The following is a 22,409-nucleotide window of genomic DNA, read 5'->3' on the forward strand; positions in this document are numbered from 1 at the left end:
AACTAAACCAAGTGACTTTCTTCCCGAAATGCCTTCCCACACCTCCACCACTTAATCCTCAAGGTGACCCGATTTAGGCTGAAAGTACCAAGAGCTTATCAGGAGGAAGGAATAAAAATAGCCCAGCCATGGTATGTGCCATTCTCCTGAGACTCGGGAACACAAAGGACAAGGACAGGATCTTGCTGTTGGTTCAAGCAAAACAAGACAAAAAAGGAAGATAAAAATAGGAAAAGAGGAGCAGAATCCAAGCCCCCACACTCTCCAAAGCATAATCTTCCACCCTCTCAAAAGCCAGGTCTCTCACAAAGACATAGGCTTTGCTTTAACAGAAAGCCCAGCAGAATTTAAAATCAACCTACAGACATAAGAAAGGGCCATCTTCGAGGGTTTTGCTAAAACACAGAAGAACTAGGAATAGTTTCAGAAAATTATTAGCATGGTCGGAATTCTTCACGTTGAGATTAGGAACAACCACACTATAAATGCCCCAAAGTAATCTCTCCCCCAGCAACCTCACCACCCTCAGCATGAAGAATTTCATCCAAATGCCTAATCTATATCTTCCCACTTCCCACTTAAACCCATTCCCCCTTGTCCTATCACTTCAGGCCCTTGTAAAAAGTCCCTCCCCAGCTTTCCTGGAGCCCCTTTCAGCACTCTAAGCTGCTCTAAGGTCTCCCCACAGCCTTCTCTTCTCCAGGCTGAACAACCCCAACTCTCAGCCTGTCCTCACAGCAGAGGTTCTCCAGCCCTCGCATCATCTCCGTGGCCTCCTCTGAACCTTATCCAGTAGTTCCATCTCCTTCTTATGTTGGGGATTCCAGAACTGGACATAGGACTCCAGCTGGGGAGCTGAGTAGAAGGGGAGAATCCCCTCCCTCTGTGGTTCTGGTAGGTAAGAGACTTTGAGCAAGCGATTGCTTCTATGGCTTTTGTAAGATGGCATAAAATACATGGAAACATCTCCCCTCCTGCCCACCGTATATTTAAAACATGCTGCGTGCAAACTGCACTGGGTATTCAAAAATGAACCGATAGTGAGCTTCAACAGCTGGGCAGGGGAGAGAAAATATAACAAATAAAATAAACAGCTTCTGGGTCGAGATAAGGACAGGGAAAGATCACTCACCAAATACGATCTGAAGCAAAACAGATTCAGCTGGGGAAATTAGTGTAATATGTACACTGCCAAGCCAATTGGAGTTGGGCAATGGGAAATAAATAAAACCTTAAACTCCCTTCTGCCCACCCCCTCTTTTTCCCAGTCTTCACTTTATAACCAAATTCTCTACCTGGCATCAGGGGATTTGCACCACCAGAAGCTTCCTGCAAGTTTCCTTCTCAGACAGCTTTATTGTTCTTTTCCTTTGGAGGAAGGAGGAAATCTGGTCAAAAAACAACCTGCCTATGAATTTCTGCTCTTCTGTATGCAGCTGAGTCCCTGAAGCACTGCAAGGAAATAGCTGAGAGAGAAATTCAACCATGAATCTGTTCTTACACGGAGTTACATACACCTAGTTCCTTAGCAGTTATAAAAGTTAATATTTTATTTTAACTGGAAGGGCAACAAAATTCAGAACAACATCCTTAAAATATCACCATGGGTATTTGTTCTCAGAATCGGGAGCAGGAGGGAAAAATAATCTACAGTGAAGGGCTCATTTGGAACCAGGAAACAGCTACTGTGTTTCTTCTCCCTTAAACACATAGAAACAAAAATAAATGGCCCCACTGGCCAGTAATTTTCTTCTTTCCTAAGGAACTTGGAGTCTAATATTTCACTTTCAGACAAAAGAGACTCAGGCTGCCGGCTTTTTCAACACAGAAAATGACTCAGTTGCTTCTGGGATTTGGTTAAGAAGGCAGCCAGGCTCTTTCCATTTCTCTCTCCATTTCGTGATTTTGAAACACGAACAAACAATTGGAGCAATGGGCTACTACTGACTGCAACCTCTTTGGAAGGAGTGAAGCAGGAGCTCCTCAGTTTCAGGGTGAGGGACCTAAAACCTCTGATAAAGAGCAAAAAAGGCAAGAGGAAGCTCCTGAGGTCCTCCTGGAGCTGAAGGCTCTACCTCAGAAAGGCTGAAATGACAAAATCCTGGTGGCAAAACTCTCCACACAAAAATATTCCAGGGAGATGTGCATATCAATAAAATACATCACCTAATACAACTCTCTGCAGGCTGAGAGAATTAGGGTTGTTCAGCCTGGAGAGGAGAAGGCTGCGGAGAGACCTTAGAGTGGCTTCCAGTGCTGAAAGGGGCTCCAGGAAAGCTGGGGAGGGGCTCTAGATCAGGGAGGGCAGGGACAGAATGAGGAGAAGGGTTTGAAGCTGAAGGAGGGGAGATCGAGATTAGTGGCTGTTAATAAAAATGCCAAGTGAATTGATGTTCCATTAAAGCAAAAAATTCCAGTGGCACAAAAGACTAATTTAAGTGTTAGCACACACATATTCGCTGTTTACTGTTGCCAAAGACAAAGAATAAAACATGTCCCCAGTCTGCGTGTCTGGGTATGGATTTATTAAACCAACAGCAGCGGCTCTGGGATGTCAGTGTCCTTTAGAAACTAGCTACAACAAAACCTATTACCCTTTTCTAAAACAAAGTTACTCGAAAACCAAGCAGCGCAATAAATAATATTTCTCATAGCCCATAATCTTGACCTAAAACCAAGTTCTTTTGGACATTAAAGACATTTACCTCTCGCATATTTTCCTGAAGCAGAGACTTTGTTCACAAAGAACAGATACTCAGGATACCTATGATGTATTTTTGCTTTGTTTGAAAGACCCTGGAAAAAGCAATAGTTGTTTCAGAAAGATAAACTGAAACTAAGGAACAAACAAAGACGGGGGCAGGGTAAAAGATTATGTGACACTGCTCTAATTCTGGGCTACGGGCTGCCACGAAGAAGTGCTGAAGGGCAATATTTTCATGTGGTTAAAGCCAACAGCTACAGCTTTGACCTGTTTCCAGGCTGCTCAGGGCAGCCCATTCTTTATTCATGAAGTAGGTCACCTTCCCCTCCGGTTTAATAAAGGCTTACAGGACAATTTATGGACTTCCATGAAAGCTATATCAGTAGTGTTTCTAGTTGTGTCTAGAAACTCCCAGGACAGGAAAACCCTTCCCGAGTCACAATAAGACTGCTTGATCTCAAGGATTTATATATCTGGTTGGTAAACTGTTAACACTGAATTACTCTTAGAGCAATCAGGAATGTCATTATCAGGCTCTGAAAAATCACAGAATCACACAAGGTTGGAAAGGACCCATTGGATCATCGAGTCCAACCGTTCCTAACACTCCCTAAACCATGTCCCTAAGTACTTCATCCACCCGTTCCTTAAACACCTCCAGGGAAGGCGACTCGACCACCTCCCTGGGCAGCCTGTTCCAGTACCCAATGACTCTTACTGTGAAGAATTTTTTTCTGATATCCAACCTGAACCTCCCCTGACGGAGCTTCAGGCCATTCCCTCTAGTCCTGTCCCCTGTCACTTGGGAGAAGAGGCCAGCTCCCTCCTCTCCACAACCTCCTTTCAGGTAGTTGTAGAGAGTAATAAGGTCTCCCCTCAGCCTCCTCTTCTCAAGGCTAAACAACCCCAGCTCTCTCAGCCGCTCCTCATAAGACTTGTTCTCCAGCCCCCTCACCAGCTTTGTTGCTCTTCTCTGGACACGCTCCAGAGCCTCAACATCCTTCTTGTGGTGAGGGGCCCAGAACTGAACACAGTATTCGAGGTGCGGTCTCACCAGTGCCGAGTACAGAGGGAGAATAACCTCCCTGGACCTGCTGGTGACCCCATTTCTGATACAAGCCAAGATGCCATTGGCCTTCTTGGCCACCTGGGCACACTGCTGGCTCATGTTCAGTCGGCTGTCAACCAGCACCCCCAGGTCCTTCTCTTCTGTGCAGCTCTCCAGCCATTCTTCCCCCAGTCTGTAGCGCTGCATAGGGTTGTTGTGCCCCAAGTGCAGGACCCGGCATTTGGCCTTGTTAAACCTCATCCCATTGGTCTCGGCCCAGCAGTCCAGCCTGTTCAGATCCCTTTGCAGAGCCTCCCTACCCTCCAGCAGGTCGACGCTTCCTCCCAGCTTAGTGTCATCTGCAAACTTGCTGAGGGTGCACTCAATGCCTTCATCCAGGTCATTGATAAAGACATTGAACAGAGCTGGACCCAGTACTGAGCCCTGAGGAACTCCACTTGTGACTGGCCTCCAGCTGGAGTTAACTCCATTGACCACCACTCTCTGGGCCCGGCCATCCAACCAGTTTTCAACCCAGGAGAGTGTGCGCCTGTCCAGGCCAGAGGCTGACAGTTTCTGAAGCAGAATGCTGTGAGAATAATAAATAAATAAATAAAATAAATAAATAAATAAATAAATAAATAATAAATAAACCAGAGGAAAGAAAACCAAGTAAACCCCCCTGTTCTAGGAAGACAGAGGACACAGGAAGATGTGCTAGACACAGAGCATTTCACAGTCTTTCCCCATCAGTCTTCCACTCCAGCTTTCAGGTTTCTTCCCAAAACAGAGTTTTGGGTCAGGACTAACCCTTCCCTACAAGAACCAGACGCATTAAATAGCAACAATTAATATGAAAAGGCAAAGCATGAAATTGAAGTTTGCAGTCACCTCGCACATCTTGATAAGCTCAACTCTCGATTTTCTAAGTCCTGCTTCCCCAGTAAAGGGATTTTCCCCACTCTGTCTGCACATAACATTATACACATATTATGTACGCAATTATGCACATAAATTATAATGATTAAATAACTTTAATTGCTCTATCTGCCTCAAAAAGACAGCTACTTAATTAAGTATGCATGCCATTCCTCCATGTAAGCACAGTATTTTCCTGCTCTGGAATTAGCTATAATCAGCTTGGCTTTGTGCTCTTGGTTGAGACGATGGGTAGAGGCTGAGACAAATTGAATAAGGTCGAAGCTGATTTCACCTGCACAGAGTGAACAGGTTTACATTAAAGCAGATGGATAAAAGTTTGTTCAAGCAACCCTTCAACTGTTACCAAAACAATAGCTTATGCCTGGGAAACACTGCTGAGCTCCTCACAGTCAGACACAGCTGCGAGATGGCTGCTGATACAGAGAGGGAGGCACGCTTGCTGCCTGTGTTCTCCAGAAGAAGGCTGCCTCTTAACCTGGGTCACAGCTACTTATTTCATACGCCTGCAGACTATGGAGGATGATTGTCACACAGCATGAGTTTATGTTTTCCAACAAAAGCTTCATAGCTAATATTCTGGAAATGGATCCATTCCCTTCCCTCCATCCCGTTTTATTGAAAACTTTATGTTCTTGAATCCATTCTGGCTTCAGCAAGTTACTCACAAAACTATATAGTAAGAATAATAGCAAATAGAAGGCTGCAGGGAGACCTTAGAGCAGCTTCCAGCACTGAGAGGGGCTGCAGGAAATCTGGGGAGGGGCTCTGGATCCGGGAGGGCAGGGACAGGGTGAGGGGGAACAGTTTGGAGCTTAAGAGGAGAGATGGAGATGAGGCCTAAGGGCCTCCCAGTTTTGCTGTGAGGGTGGGGAGGCCCTGGAACAGATTGCCCAGAGCAGTGGTGGCTGCCCCATCCCTGGAGGGGTTTCAGGCCAGGTTGGATGGGGCTTGGAGCCCCTGATCCAGTGGGAGGTGTCCCTGCCCATGGCAGGGGTGGGACGGGATGGGCTTTGAGGTCCCTTCCAACCCAAACCATTCCATGATTCTATGATTTCAATCTTGACATTCAGAGTTTTCAGATCCAATTTTCCCCCAGAGCACAGCCAACGACTCTGAGGGTCGACCCCAGCCACACAGGAGGCAGCGTTTTACCAACAACGTTCCAGCGGTGGCGGATTTTCTTGCTCTATTTGAAAAAACACTGCAAGAGTTTAAGAAAAGCCAGCATCCCTGGAAATAAATGTCACTGGAACGGCAAGAAATGAAACCCCTTTTTTCTCTCTTCATTTTACATCTGACACATTCCACCTTTTCTAACACTATCGCCTTTAACCTTCCTCACAACTGCTTTTGTCACACGGTGTTGTTGGAACCACTAGGCGTTATGGGGGCCGTAACTGTGCAGGTAAGCCCGAGAAAAACTTGGCCTTCCAAAGATAAGCTGACATGTTACCATCATATTCCATATTCATCTGATACAGAGCACAAGTTTTCCTTCACGTTGTTTCCAGCCTCATGGAAAACATTTCAGAGCTAACTATGATATAATATTAGCTATATCATAGCTCTGAAATGTTTTCCATTCTTGAAGACCAACCCCTTTCTAATGGGTAATTGCTGACAAGAGCCATTTAAGCCGTCACATACACTAATAAATAGCCATGAGCACTGGAGGCATTTGGAGAGGAAAAACACAGATAAAAATGCTTTTAAGCTATGGAAGAAGCCGAGCTGTGTCAGTGGGAACAGCTTGTTTCCAAGAGCAAGGCAGTGCTCTAAGACGGAGTTCTGCCAGCCCACAAACACAGCGGGACAATTATACACTGCGGTGAAAGCGAAGAGCTGGTATCGGCTCACAAGGACAACCAGAACTCTGCTGATGCAACTTTCTTAGCTCTAAAGCATATGCTGAGAGGCTGACCTCCAGGAGTTCTTGAGGCAACTCCTGGTACTCAAGATTTCATCCATTTGCGCTGCCTGCTGCTGCCAAGGAGTGCATCAACTCCAAACAACAGTGCCGCACAACGCGTCCTTCGGCAGGACACCAGCAAGTGCGATTAGTAACAAGTACTTTGATTACTCACAGGAGTTTTCATTCTGATGCTTTTAAACTGCAGAGTTAACTTGTCAAACAGTGTCCTCCATTCCCCTTCCTACATCCTGACTCTCACAGCATTTGCCGCTGATGAATATACAGTAAATTTGCATTTTCAGAAGCAACACTAGTTTGCTGCACCATTGGTTGAAATCCAAGCATTTAGTCAAGCTCGTTTCCCTCACTGCCTGGCTTAGCACACGGAATGAGAATTATGTCTTTCCTGTAGGTGCCAGCTGGAATACATCAGATGCAGGAATAACAGAGTCAGCACTTTATCAAGATAGACAGCACTGCAGAAAATAATCCAGTGTGTTCCTACCCAGGTGCCATCCCAACTCCAAACAGTAAAACCAATGAACCAGAAAGAGCTTACGATAGAATAGAGTTTGCTTCCCCAGCCTAAGCTTGCTTGTAAAACTGTTGCTGGATGTATTTTAAAGCTTATCGCCTTGAGAACCTATCCTGTTCCATACAGATTAGGTGTTGTCTGTATTAAGTGTTGTCCGTATTAGGACACTGAAGTCACTTTTGTCACCCTACATTCAGACAGCAAAAATAAAAACACTTGAATTTCAACATATACCAGTCTTTTTGCTCATTCTCACTGAAGACTGCAATTGAATCTCTGCTTTGTGTGCACTATTTTGCAAACAGCTGAAAACTACTAGAAACAGGTAAATTTTGCACATGAATGCATATAAGCATATGCAAGTTTGGCATCATGTTACCAGTACAATTGGCACCGTAAATACAAGTTAGCTAATAAAAAATATTATAATATATTTCTTGTTATCAAAAAATGATATTTCATACAATCATGGGATGGTTTGGGTTGGAAGGGACCTCAAAGCCCATCCAGTCCCACCCCCTGCCATGGGCAGGGACACCTCCACTGGATCAGGGGCTCCAAGCCCCATCCAACCTGGCCTGGAACCCCTCCAGGGATGGGGCAGCCACCACTACTCTGGGCAGCCTGGGCCAGGGCCTCCCTACCGTCACAGCAAAACATTTCCTCCTAAGATCTCATCTCCATCTCCCTTTTTTCAGCTTAAGCTTATTTTAACGCATTTCTAACGCTCATTATTGTTTTCTATTCAGTGAGGCATTTGCACATAAGGTACACTCCAGGCTTCCTGTGAAGCCTGTATTTAAGTCTACTCCATTTAAACACATCGTCTAGATGGAACATGCTCCTGGACAATGTGCTCAGGGATATCACAAGAACTTCCATATTCCTTCCATGAACTGGGACCCTCACCCCAGAACACAAACCCAAACTGATCATCCCCAAGAACTGTACCGTGCAGGACTGTGGTCAGGCTGTTCTACAGTATCAGTTTAAACAAGAACTAGGGACACAGACAAGCAGTACTCAAGAGCTCAGTGCAATAGCATAAAGGTATAAAATACCCCAAAGGTTTTATTAATACAAGAACGTATTAGAAGAAAACCCTCAGTGAATTTACACCACAAGACACAAGAACACTTCAGTTTAATAACCAAAACCACACTAACAGAAGCAGGGCTGGGTGGGCAGCCTGCTGCCCCCCCCGTGACAGCATTCCTCCCGAACCCAAATAGCCCCAGAACCACCTCACTCCTCTTTTTTTCTAACTTTTTTCTCTCCTGTTTGCTTTGGTTCTTTTGTTCCAAGCTTTCTTAAGACATAAAGCAGGGCACTAACACCGATGTGAGGATGAAGGACAATTTTGTATTGTAGATAGAATACAAATATTTAAAAAACAAAAGATTACTTACCTTACTTACACAATTTTCCATTGCATAGCGGGGTAGGCAACTGGGATAAATCACATCTAGATACTCCACTACCCCGACAAGACTTCAGTTTTAGAAGCTTACCTTGTATTTCCATGAACAGAAGGCTTCTTCTTCCATCTCTAAAAGAAGGTCAGACAATTAAAGAATGAGGTGTTCAACTGCACTACGTGACACAGGACAACCCAACAGACCAGTTAGCATTTTTCTCCAGTAAAAGCGTGTCCGGTAGGGAAGGATTTACAAGTGGAAACTGCAATCAATGATGAATTAATCAAATATTTGACTTCTGATTTGGGCTAAAATCAGATTAACCATTTCAAAATAACACAGTAAATTTTATATTTCAAACAATAACGATACTGTGCATGTTTCATCAGTTTTCCTGGTATAAAAACAGATTATCACAGAGTCATAGAATGGTTTCGACTACAAGGGACCGTAAAGCTCATCCAGTTCCAATCGCCCTGCCATGGGCAGGGATACCTTCCCGTAGAGGAAGATCATAATCATAAGACCAGATTATCACCATAAAACCACCAAAACGACAACAAAACAAACCAACTATTCCTTTCTTTTGCCAGCTGGACAGAATTTGCAAGCTGACAGCAGACAACATCTCTGTTGCTCTGCTTTAGGAGTTTGTATTTGTTTTGGTTTGCTCTAACACCCTCACCCAAGGAGGGATGCTGGGAAAGCACTCCGTCCACTGAAGAACAAGGTTTCACACGTGCTCATGGTGATGCAGAAGCAAAATGAGCTTACACTGCCATCATCTGACGAAAGAATATAAGCCATTCCCAATTCTTTTTTCAAACACAATATTAGCATTGATTCAGTTCTTTCTCTTCCAAATGATACAGGACCCACAGTCTAAAACCAATCCAATATCACTGCTATTAATAGGACCTAAATCTTCAAGTCAATACAGTAATTCTAGAGCATAGGACTTGTTTTCACTTGGTATGTTTTCACTATAATGTTTCTTCCAGAGCCTTCTTCCCTGCAGCCTGACATCCAGTAAACCAACACAACTCCAAGTTGTTTGCAAGCCAGTTTCATCCACTTAACTACTTAATAACTTACTGTATTTACGAGAAAGCAGCAACGTTCATCCTCAAAATCAAATACCTGATTGCCACAGCCAGCAGTACATTCTCGCAGACTAATCTGCAGTCTAGTCAGCTGTTGTAATCCAAGAAAATTGATGCAAGTCTTGTATTTTGACACATTCTCAGATGATCAGAAAAAAAGGCATATTCTGCTAAAATATCATTTGGTTCATTTATCCTTCTCAAAATGGAGAAGAGCGGTTACTGACATCACTTTAAATAAAGTTTAAGAACTATTTCATTGAAGCAACACCGAGAAGTCTGAATTACTCCCGAATTATAAACATCCAAAGGTATTTAGTAAATTTGGTTTTGTCCTTTCTTCTTTTCTTACAAAAGCACTTCAACTCAAAGCCATCTCAGCGGTGGTATTTCCTCCCAGTACTGTTCATGCATCGCCTAAATGAGGTATAAAAGATACCACACTCCTTTTGGTGTCAGCTGAGCCTCTCACCAAAGCTCTGCAAAACCGCCACACGGTGGAGGCAGATGCCTACGGCTTGAAACGAGAGACAGACATGATGTACGAGAGACAGACAAGATGTACGTTAACATTTGATCTTCATTTTATGTTGGTGTACACGGATTACCCAAACAAACATCACTTTCTTTGAAAGTTACTAGAAAGCTAACTTGAGGAGGGCTGGGAGGGGAAAAGGAGGACAAAAGGAAAGCTGCCTAGAGGAGAAGGACCTGGGGGTGTTGGTTGACAGCCGACTGAACATGAGCCAGCAGTGTGCCCAGGTGGCCAAGAAGGCCTATGGCATCTTGGCTTGGATCAGAAATGGTGTGACCAGCAGGTCGAAGGAGCTTATTCTCCCTCTGTACTCGGCACTAGTGAAACCACACCTTGAGTACTGTGTTCAGTTCTGGGCCCCTCACCACAAGAAGGATGTTGAGGCTCTGGAGAGTGTCCAGAGAAGAGCAACAAAGCTGGTGAGGGGGCTGGAGAACAAGTCTTATGAGGAGCGGCTGAGAGAGCTGGGGTTCTTTAGCCTGGAGAAGAGGAGGCTGAGGGGAGGCCTTATTGCCCTCTACAACTACCTGAAAGGAGGTTGTGGAGAGGAGGGAGCTGGCCTCTTCTCCCAAGTGACAGGGGACAGGACAAGGGGGAATGACCTCAAGCTCCGCCAGGGGAGGTTCAGGCTGGACATCCGGAAAAAATTTTTCATGGAAAGGGTCACTGGGCACTGGAACAGGCTGCCCAGGGAGGGGGTTTAAGGGACAAGTGCACGAGGTGCTAATGGCATCGTTTAGGGAGTGTTAGGCATGGTTGGACTCGATGACCCAGTGGGTTCCTTCCAACTTAGTGATTCTATGATTCTATGAAAAACAAACACTGTCTCCAAGCTATAGAAGTCTTCATCAATAAAAAAAACCTGTTAAACTTGTAGTGAAACAATTAAAACAATAAGAGAAATCCTTCCAGAATCTAAAACTGTGCAGGTCCATATACTGAGAGAAAGTAATTTGACCCCTGAATAACATGCTTGTGATTCAGGCAGACAACAGAAAAAGTATTCACGACAGCATTATTTAAAATTAAAGCCATAATCCTGTGAAAAAAAAGTAGTCCAGTCATACAAAACCCCCCATAGAGCTGAAACCAGATCTGAGTTTCATCACCGAGTTTCATGTACATCACCGGCTTAAGTCTGTAACTTTGCTCTCCATGTGAATGGCATCAGGCTACAGCTAGGAAAGAAGCTTTCCTTCCAGCCAAGCAACAGGTACACCCTCAGCAAATAGGAAGAACTGGGTTTTTAAACACAACACTACCTAAAAACAGTGGCCAGCCTTGAAAAGCGCTACTTGAGCTCGCAAGTGTTTTAGGGATTCCTGACACATGTATTTCTTGGCACCCTCTGCCCTCCCACACCCATGTCCTCATATAATCAATAGTTTTATTATTAGGAACACATCACAACAAAGCCGTGCAGTGCTCTGGGCAGTGTGGGACTGTCACCTTCTCATGCTTCATAAGCCCAAAGCACTGACAGCAGTGTTTAAATAGTGCTGGGACACGCTGGCTTACCAGTAGAACCATACGAAGACAATTTCTTAACGATGGTGCCCAGAAGTACACAGATTGATATGCTCTAAACTTCCTTCTCCTATTTACCACCTCCAGAGCAAAGTAAATGACATCCACTACTCCTAAGTGCTTTTACTCTACAGGAAGCCACAGTAAACTGTTAGTAAAATCATTCCTAAAGCTGTGAGAAAAAAGAGACTGAGCTAAACGATGAGGGGGGAAACCAATTAGCACAGTTTTAAATCTGGTGCTTCTTGATAAAACAGGTCAGCCAAATTACTGACTTGGGCTCCAACTCCTTCTGGATGTATTTAGCTTCAAACTTATGTGATCCAAGTTCAGTTTCCATCACTTTGCTACACTAAGCCCTGTATACAGTTACAAGTCTGAAGTGCACCAATAGCATATTGTGCAAAGCAACTAGGAAAACAAGAATTTAGCTGAACTACCCTTTTTCTTTCTGAAGTCACCTGTGTGACAAGTATTTTTCACAAAGAAAAAGCTAATTGTATTCTGAGAAAAAACATTTGGAAGTTAATTACATTTGAACCACTCTTTGATCAAAAGCAAATGAATGAGTAGCAATCAATATTCCAAAAGCATCAGCCAGCAAATACGATTAAAATGCACCTCAAAAATCTCTGGATCTGCCTGCACGTAGGTTGGTTGCAAAGAATACATGGCAGTACAAAGTGCCCTAAAGCAGAAATCCAAGTTCTCATGAAGTGCTTTGAGGACTTCAGTCAGGATCCTCTCTAGCTTAATCCTGTGAACTGGATGCACGTTAGCATGAGCTGGACATGAGGCGTGCTCCTGGACTAACCTACCAACCTCATTTCATCAGACAAGTGCAGGTGAAGAGCTTCAAAACCACAAAGTAAAGCACAGCATGGAAATGGATATGACTGGATATTCCCCTGACATGCACACAGCTGATCCAAACCAAGATCCTGACATTGGCCCACACTAACACAGCCACAAAACCAAAAACCAGATAGCTGCACGTAGTTTCTCAAGTGTTGAAGAAAACTGCTCTCTTCCCAGACAAAAGAGACCTCGATCTCAAAGAACATGCACTCACACAACACGTAATGACTCAAGAGGCTCGCCTCCAACGGAAGACTTCAAGGGGAAATTCAATTTAAAACCAAATCATCATTCAGCCAATACTTTAGAGATTTCTTAGCAGAGTCTTAAACTGAAAGCCGCTCTGGTCACTGACACATCGCATTTTCTATTCAGCTATTCCAACTCAACACTCGATAGCTCAGAACGCTGTTGTTTGTTAGGTGTGAAACACACACTGCTGTAAAACACCCACGGAGACAACACGTAAACATCAGCCAGTTTAACGCTGGTTGATACCACTTCAGTAAAACCCAGCACCATCTGCTCTGCTGGTCACACTCTGACAAACACTAGGCAGCACTTTTTCCTAACAAAACTCATACTCTGTTACAAAACAAAACAGGAAAAACTTGACTTCATTGACTTTATTAACAAAACAGTTAAAAAGTTGCTGTGACATTCAGAACATGATGCCAGAGATAATTACAAAACAGCAATGAATCCGAATAAAAAAATTAAAACCACATAGAGTAAGAACAGTCCCTGCCCCAGGGACCCAGCCGTGCATAGTGTTTTGCCCGCAAGTAGCCCATCCGCTTTCCAGAAATAACAGTAAAATTAAAGGCACCGGTAAATCAAGCTGCCATTTGACACATTTCCAACTCATAGAAGTACTTCACAGAAAGTAATTACAGAGGGGGGAAAAAAGTCAGTGCTGATATTTATTCTACAGCCATGCAACCGGAGCACACACAGGAAAAGCGCTTACTTTTACACTTGCTCTGTTCTTAAACTCACGCATACACCGCCATCGCTTAAAGTGGAAGCTATACATGTGCTGAATTAACCGAAGGCATAATGGGCGAGATGCAAGTTAAAATACTGCCACCAATAGTTATACAACTAACCACAGATGCCAGCAGCACATCGCAAACTCTGACCAACTCAGCATGTTACAGTCCTCCCATGTGTTACCAGCCAAACACATATTCCATTGCTTTCGATACAATACTTTCATCTTTCCTAGGAGTTTGTCTGTCAGAAACCACCTAGAAGGCAGGGGGAAACAGGAAGAGAGAGAAAATAAATAGTCAGTTAATTCTTTTCATACTGCCCAAGGATTCTTTTTTTTCCTTTTCTTCTGCTATATTTTGACAAAAAACTGTTTGAAAGATTGCCAAAACAAGCACTTAGACTCTGGAAATCAACAAATCATCAATTTATTATTACTATTATTAGAGATTGCAGAGATGGTACTTGAGACATATTGTTAGAGAAATGATAGTAGAAGACAAAGGCTAAGGTCACATAATGCATGTACAGCTTCATACAATGACGTGGAGATAGCACAAAGAAACACACGCCTCTGCCTCCCTTAAAGTACCTGATAGTCACTAGTGGAAGCCTTATACGCTGTTGCAAGAGGTCTCATGGTAGAAATCCTTGTCGTGCTATTTGCAGGTTGTACTGGTGTGCCGGCAGATTTTGTAGGAGGAGTGAAAACTGAAGACATGGGGGATGTAGAGCCTCTTTCAAAGTTCTCCATCACGCTCTTAAAAAGAAGAGGGTTAATATAATGTAAACAAATACTAAAAAGCAGTACCCCAACCTTTATTATCTAGAATTGTTTGATAAAATATGTTCACATCAAGTAAGCAAAGACCTCCGGTAAATTGTCAGTACAGAGCACACGCCCCCACCAAACCTTTTCCTCACTGCTTGCTATCATCCGCACGTTGGATTATGCACAGCAAGGTAGTAACCTCTTCAATGGCGTGTACTAAATATCAGCCAAGTTTGAAACAGTACAGCAAAATCAAATTGTTAACGACACACAGCAAAGTAGTAACTTTCTTCAGGGCCAGACAGGTAGATGAGGTGCTCAGGGATCTGGTTTAGCAGTGGACAGGTATGGTTGGACTTGATGATCTCAAGGTCTTTTCCAACCAAATGATTCTATGACCTAACTGCTACTGTTAAATCAGCAGCCTAAGCACTGACATCAAACCCATCTTACCTAGTTTTCAATCACAAGGGAGAGTTTGACAGGCTAATGCTAAGCGCTCAATGGCCTGATCTCCAGAAAACTCTCTTGCCTCCAAAAACACAGGTTAATGTGTATGGGATTACTGACGGATATTTGAAAGCAGACACTATCCACAAAAGACATGAGAATTCAAAAGCAACAAAGATCAAACCCCTAACAAATGTCTCGGATCAATACTTCTAAAGTTTCAGTGGATGGGCAGTTTGGTCATTGATACAAACTGGACACCAAAACAGTAAATAAGGCAAAAGGAAGCTGGAAGCCCTGCCACCAGAAGCCCATAAAGAAAAAGGGTTCTGAAGTACCTTCTTGAGTTTTTATCAGTATAAGAAATGTTCTGAAGAACTACTGAAGTAATTTCAAGCTCAGTTTCTTGGGCTGCCTTCTCAGAACGGTTTACATTTGAAAGCTAGTATTATTCTTTAGCACCACTTATCCTTAGAGGAGACCAAGAGCAATCACCTGTGAACTGCAAAGCAATGCCAGCTGTTTGCTTAAGCTAACGTACAGTACCCAGTGGAAAGTGCTGCAAGAATTAAGGGTCAGGGCATCATCACAGCCTAGAAACTAACAGCTGATAATAAAATCAGACTGAAATAGAGCCCTGCTTACTTCAACCAGGACTTACAAGGAAGGGACATGGTTTTGTGAGGTCAGGTGGGAGAACAGGATCAAGACTGTCTTGCTAACAAATTTTCAGCCTAATATACTAAGATAAATTGCAAAGCTAGAATCAGATAGTCACATTAAAAAAAGCAACCATCAAGAGAAAGAACAGCCTTAATCTGCCATCACATCCCTAATGCAGCCCTTGAGTGCCACAAACGCCAGTCTGGGAAACTCTTGTATGAATGATGGTTTCACTTCATATCTTGCACAGTAAAATAACCCTGCACTCTATCTTCCAAAGAACACAAAAGTTTCCCATAATGATCCTTCTCAACAGGAAATTCTGACAAATCCTTACGAAAAACCCATACTTTACCAATATAACTGAACTACCCATGTTTTGTCAAAAGGCAAAACAGAGAGGCCAGGGAAAATAAAAAGCAAGTGAAGAATCCGAGCACCTTTTACCTAAACAAAAGCAGCCGTTCACTTACTTTATCTATGCACGGCTTGACACCGATCATGATAGATTCGCCAAAAATCCTTCCGTCTTTGCTTAAGGCTTTCCGGGCTTGAAGCTTGGACTGGTATCGAATATGCATCCAGTTTCCCGTGTTGGACATCTGCATGAGGTAAAGTAAGAGCTGTGACATTCAGCCTCTTAAAGAATGACCCAGAATGGTTTCAGAAATAGGTCTCAAACTAAGACATACCACATGCTTTAATATGTTTCCATACTGAGCAAACTGCAGAAGAACGTAGGAAGCTGATGCTTGAGGAAATCTGAAAGACAGAAAACGTCACAAAAATGAGTAGTTTACAAATTCTAGCGCTAAAACAGAACCCTAGGAAAGGGTTTTAGCAATCCAAGCGTGCTAAAGCCTTTTTAGAAGCACTGACTTCAGGAACATTATCTCCTAGGCATTGTTACTTCACCAGACTCCTCAGTGGGAGAAGGCTGCCTTTCTAATTTGCAAAAATCCGCATGCAGCTGAACTTAAGGTGCTTCACTAAAATACACACACCTGCTGGTTTCAACCACAGCTGTATTTCCCAAAGCACCTTGGAAAGCCAGACAACAGCAATACCCAAATACTTCTTTCCATACGTTACAAAGACTTCATCCATGTTTTTTCTAATACCATGGAAATCAGCTTACCCAAATACAGTTACCCATGTATCATCAAGTTGATCTTCTGAAGTCAGGGATTCACCCTGAGTATAGAAAGGATCTAGCTGAGCAGGAGATAGAGTAGTCTTCCTAGGCTGCCCAATGCTTGCAGGACTGAATACACCCGAAGCTGTTAAATTGAAATGGCATCGTTTAACAAATTGCTTTTGCAAGACAGATCAGCTTAAGAGCCTACAGCAAAAGAATAAATTCAGTACCAAGCATCTCACTTGTAGATGGAAGAGTCTGATGGAAATTTACTTGCAGACAAGTATTTCAACCCAAACGTGATGTCTGCAAGCACGTCAAAAAGTTTTAGGACTCGCAAACTAGCTTTCTCCTTAAGCTCTGACCATCATCAGCTTAAAGCAGAGGGCAAACAGGAAAAAGACAGCAGCGTTAAGCTTAGCAAGAAGCCACCGGTCCATACCCATGACAGGAAGACTTATGAAGATGGAAGGACACCTGTCAATCTCAGCTGTTCCACTCAAGGCGCAACCACCTCTGCACTGAGTTCAACAACAGATTTCCTGTTCACATCCACAAACCCTTTGAAACGCTACAAAGACACAACTCCTTCAAAAATAAGGAAGGAGTTGCTATAGCCTGAACAGCGGTGATTTCTGAGCACTAAGGAAAGCAATAAGGAAGTAGATGGTGTATTTTGACAGGACGTCTACCTGTTCCAGGGGTTGACGGCATAACTCCAGCCAACGGGCTCTGTGTTAGAGAAAAGCTGGCCTGCATTAAAATACAGAGAGTAACAGATGATTCTTACAGGTATGCTTCTCGGATCAAATGAGATCATTTTCAGGTAACTTAAGCATCAGGTGAAAACATTAACAGTTTGCCTTAAGCTACTCCTAACTTAAGAGTAAGAACACACATTTACATCTATATTTCATACAAGGTTATTAATGAAAAGGTTTTTGATGTTGTTTTCACATTCTAGCACACAATCTAGTAGACAGCCTGGACAATGAGTACGCATCAACCATTACCTTATGGAATTTCCAGCTGATTACTAAGACTCAGAGGAGAAAGCAGTGAACTTTCCTGATTGGAGGCTTAAACACGAGTATCAGAGATGGTATTGGAAGTGCAGAGCAAACTACAGAAGGGAAGCACGACAAGCAACAGGATTCAGGGTCTGCCTACAGTATTTTATCACCTAGCAAGAAAGAACCTGGTGTACGAGAAGGAAGCTTGGTTAGGCTTCGTGTGAGCTTTAGGTAACAGGAACTGAAAAATCCACGACCTAACACCAACCATGTGCTTTACGAAACTAAGCAGCTTTAGGTATCTATAGTCAGAAACCTTACAGTTGAACTTCTTTGAAATCAGCATTTCCCTGTTGATGCAGTACAGCGATTCCCACATCCATGTGCATGCTGAAGGAACGGATGCCAGTATTTTAAGTAACCAGCACCTGATTTTCACTGTCTAAAGGGCTTAGAAACTGCGGAAGCATAACTCCCACTTGTTTTCTCCATCACTACTTACTTTCCCTCTCAACTACTGCACTGAAGGGAGGTGTACTTCAAGTTTTAGCTGCTAAGTTATTTTCTTAGTAACACAGAAAGACTTCAATACCCCAAACAATTTTAGTGTATTTTTCATCAGAATCGTGGCATTTCTTAAATACAACATCAAATGGTGCGAAGCACCTTTAGACTCAGTAGCGTGTGTTCCAATACCAGCTGTCTTTTTTTTTTTTTTTGTTAAATCCAGCCATTTAAGGCAGTATTGGACTCTGTACTTCCTAGAGAACCCGAACCTTCAGGATTAACTTTTCAGAAGGCAACAATTGATAAAACAACTGCTCATACAGAGAAAGGCCTTCTCTTTGCATCAAACCAATCACGCTTACTGAAGAAGAGCCTACTAACACCTGACTACTCAGCTGAGCAAGTAGCAGAGTTTATAATAAGTATGACCTCCTAGAAATTGTACCGATACCCTTAATTAACCCCACCTCCCCGTCCAAACTTTGGTAAGATATTTTACTGAAATAGAAGGAATTTTGTAAGTGCTGAGTAAGTGCCTCTACTGCCCAATAAAAGAGATGCTAACTCATAATCGGGCACTTCTAACAATCTGCAGCCCAATAAAAATCACAAGAAGGTGAAAAGCTGCGGCAAGTATGCATTTGTCATGTACAAAGCACAGCAGAGGTGTGATTTGTGTATCAAATAGAGTAACGACAGGAGACAGGTCCACGCCTGCAGCTCTTGCTCAGACTACACAGGAACAGGCACACCAAACCCCCAGACTTGGCGACAGCACCATCAGAAGGCTCACCAGGCATTCTGCTACAGCAGTTTATAGAACAGACCTACAGAATGCACTGAAGCACTGAGCTACCTCATGTCTCCTGCTAAGAATTAGCCAGTACCTAAGCAACTTACTGGTCTTCTTGAGGTTAGAGGTGAGGATCCAAGCCCAGAACTAGACATCTCATCATATATGCTTCTAACAGGTGGAGCTCCGCTTTTATCTTTATGCGTAGGGACTACAGGCTGTGGGGGAGACCCTCCTGCAATCAAAAGAACACATGAAGCATGAGAAAACTCTTCATTTTACACCACTGCTACTTGATCTTGAAACTTCAACAGTAAATCTAACCATGAAAGAAAGCAGATTGTTTCACTGGGAGTTTGCAAAACCAGCTGGCTAAACAAACTGTTCAGGTGTGAATGTTCTATGTAGGAATATTAATAGGTATCAGAAACTGCTTCCTTAAACAAGTACCACTGACACTTTTAGATCTCTGCTTAACTCAGTGTATTCACTCCCTACAGGCCCTTGCTCTTTTTATCACATCCTCCTATTTGAAGGCAGGTTAGTAGTGAATTTTAACTGTTTCAGAGGCTAACCTTTTGGCAGTACAGATGCAAAAGTAATCCCTACTAAGGGGTTTAAGACTTGAGGAACACTATCTGCTAGAGAATCATATGCACACAGACATTGCACAGGCTGTCATACTCCCACCGTCCAAATTCCTTTCCATCCCACGTAATTCCATACTACTGAAAAACGTAAGCTTTTGAGAGCAGGACTGGCTTGCATTTAGGCAGGATGGAGTTAAGGCAGCTGCTCTCCCATTGTGTAAATTTGGAGGCTTCCAGTGTGACAAGAGAATTAAATGGATTGAAAGATCCTGACTTACCTTTGAACACTCAGTATGGGTTTAACCCCCCCCCAAAAAGTAGTTTGATCTAACAATTTTCATTTGCAAAACATATGCAAATCAAGCTTTTCCAAAGTACTTTTCAATCCTAAATTCTGAGCTTCAAGACTCCTATCCGAACTGTTCAACACATCCAAGAACTGCTAACAATGTATATTATACAAGGCACTTTGCCATCAAGGTTTTCAGTTTAAATGAGTCTCCCACTCACTGGGGGAGATCTGTGTTAGTGTCTTACTGGTTCCCCTTTTCTAGAAGGGAAGCTCTGTACCAACACCCTTTAAAAACAAATGGGTTAAGTTTGCATGATTCTTTTCAATTTCAGAACTACTTCCTCAGAGGCTTGTATTTAAAGAAAATGACAAAAACCAAAAGCAAAAGCAGGAGACCAACAGGCCACCAGTTCTGCCTGAAACCGAAAGAAACACTTAAAATTATCACGCAATACTTTAACCTTCAATTTCTCCTCCAAAATGACTCGCACATTAACACCATCAAATGCTTAATTATTTAGCCAACTGATTCAATACAAAAGACAAGACCATCCATGACATGAAATAAATCAATGAAGCTGTAGCTGCTCACTCATACTCCTCAGGGAAGAACACAGATATATAATACCATCAGCCTAGAACCATGGGCAACGACTTATTCTAGCCAGTTCAATTAGGTGACTGGGAAGAAGAGCACCTACAGTTAGGAATAAGTCATGACTCCAGCCCAGTGATCACAAACAGCAGAGTGCAAATACAACCACTAGATGCTAATTAAGGAGCATTTTTTAGTTTTTCTCCATCCACCACATCTGCAAGTGATTTTTTAGTGCTCACTGCAAAGAGATCAGCAGCTTGCACAAGCCGTGTTTAGTTTGCCAAGAGACATGTCTGCTGTAAACAAACAGAAAACATTGCTGGGTGTATGTGCAATTGATTTGTGAAGAGCTGTATAAATTAAGTTTATATTAGGAGAGGTTTGTGTTACCTTCCCTGCAAAAGCAATCTTTACTGGTACTAAAACTATCACGTCTAAAATGTATTAAACTTAAGTCTACTTTGAAGATTTGAGCCAAACCCACAGAAAACACTTGAGTTCACCATTTATTCAATGAACTGAGTTCTTTCAGTGCAAGATGTAAATCTCAAGAACTCGAGTCTTCAACAGTCATGGAGAGCGATAAGACAAACCAAACTTTTACTCTTCAGCATTTCAATTCTGACCTGCAAGGAGCGGAGACCTCATTTCCATTACACCAACCGAAGGGCCGCTCAAAGTCCGCGGCTGCGGGGTCACTGGCGCAGGTAGATCACCCATCAGGAATCCAGGAAGAAACTGAGCACTAGCTCCTGACTTTGGAGATGTCGGGGAGCCAAGAGTCATCGGCTCAGCTCCTGTGGCAATCAAAACAAAATTTAAAAACATGGGAGGAGGCAAGTGAACCAGATTTTTTCACTGCTTAAACAGTGGTTCTACCAAAGAGATGTAAAACAACATGCTGGGTTGACTAAGGCAATTCTAAATAAAGAGACTAAGGCAGTTTGAAACAGAATCATAGAATTGTTTGGTTGGAAAAGAACTTCCTAGTTGAGTCCAACGGTACCTCTCCACTGCTAAACCAGATCCCTGAGCACTTCGTCTGCCTGGCTTTTAAACCCCTCCAGAGATAAGGACTCCACCACCACCCTGGGCAGCATCTCCTGGGGCTTGAGAACTCTTTCAGGGAAGAAATTTTTTCTAACATCCAACCTAAACCTGTCCTGATGTAACTTGAGGCCATTTCCTGTTATCCTATCACTTGTTATTTGGGAGAAGAGATCAGCACTCACCTCACTGCAACCTTCCAGGAGCTGCAGGGAGCAACAGGGTCTCCCCTCAGCCTCCTCTTCACCAGGCTGAGCAGCCCCAAGTCCCTCAGATGCTCCTACAACCTCTGTGCTCAGCCTGGAGAAGGCTGTGGGGAGACCTTAGAGCAGCTTCCAGCACTGAAAGGAGCTGCAGGAATGCTGGGGAGGGGCTTTTGATCAGGGAGTACAGAGAGAGGATGAGAAGAACAGCATTAAATTGGAAGAGTGAAGATTTAGAAATTGGGAGGGAATTCTTCACTCTGAGGGTGGGGAGGCGCTCGCTGTGCGCAGCAGTGGTGGCTGCCCCATCCCCGGAGATGTTCAAGGCCAGGTTGGATGGGGCTTGGAGCCCCTGATCCAGTGGGAGGCGTCCCTGCCCATGGCCGGGGGTGGGACTGGATGAGCTTTGAGGTTCCTTCTGACCCAAACCATCCCTGCGGCAGTGCTCCCCCCCCAGGCTGGGCGCCGTCCCAGGGCGGGCAGCGGCTCCCCGCGCTCACCTGCGGGCGGGTCCATGGCGAGGGCGGCCACGCGGGCCCGGGCGGGCGGCGGGAAGCGGGACGCGGCTCCTCCGCCGGCCGCGTTCAAACCCGCCGGAAACACCGCCGTCACTTCCGGGAGGGGATGGGGGCGGGATTGGGCCGAGCGGGGGCGGGGCTAAAGGCCAGATATATGGGCGTGGCGCGTGCGGAGGCGGGGATTGGCTGAGAGCCGGGTTGTGGGTGGGGCTACAGGCGGGGCCAGGGCTGAGGGGCGGTGATGGGTGGA

General features: G+C 43.8%; 1 protein-coding gene across 1 annotated transcript; it reads right to left on the minus strand.

The window, feature by feature from the left end:
- Nucleotides 1–13,204: 13,204 nt before the first annotated feature.
- NUP35 (nucleoporin 35) lies at nucleotides 13,205–22,261 on the minus strand. The gene is made up of 9 exons (XM_054070697.1): nucleotides 22,142–22,261; nucleotides 21,018–21,188; nucleotides 19,019–19,146; nucleotides 17,291–17,351; nucleotides 16,599–16,740; nucleotides 16,153–16,222; nucleotides 15,934–16,062; nucleotides 14,168–14,335; nucleotides 13,205–13,832 (listed from the first exon to the last, which is right to left on the minus strand). The coding sequence occupies exons 1-9, from the start codon at nucleotides 22,155–22,157 to the stop codon at nucleotides 13,755–13,757; spliced, it is 963 nt and encodes a 320-aa protein (XP_053926672.1). The 5' UTR covers nucleotides 22,158–22,261; the 3' UTR covers nucleotides 13,205–13,754.
- Nucleotides 22,262–22,409: the final 148 nt, after the last annotated feature.

The sequence above is a fragment of the Cuculus canorus genome, chromosome 6, assembly GCF_017976375.1.
Source record: "Cuculus canorus isolate bCucCan1 chromosome 6, bCucCan1.pri, whole genome shotgun sequence".
Lineage (NCBI taxonomy): Eukaryota > Metazoa > Chordata > Aves > Cuculiformes > Cuculidae > Cuculus > Cuculus canorus.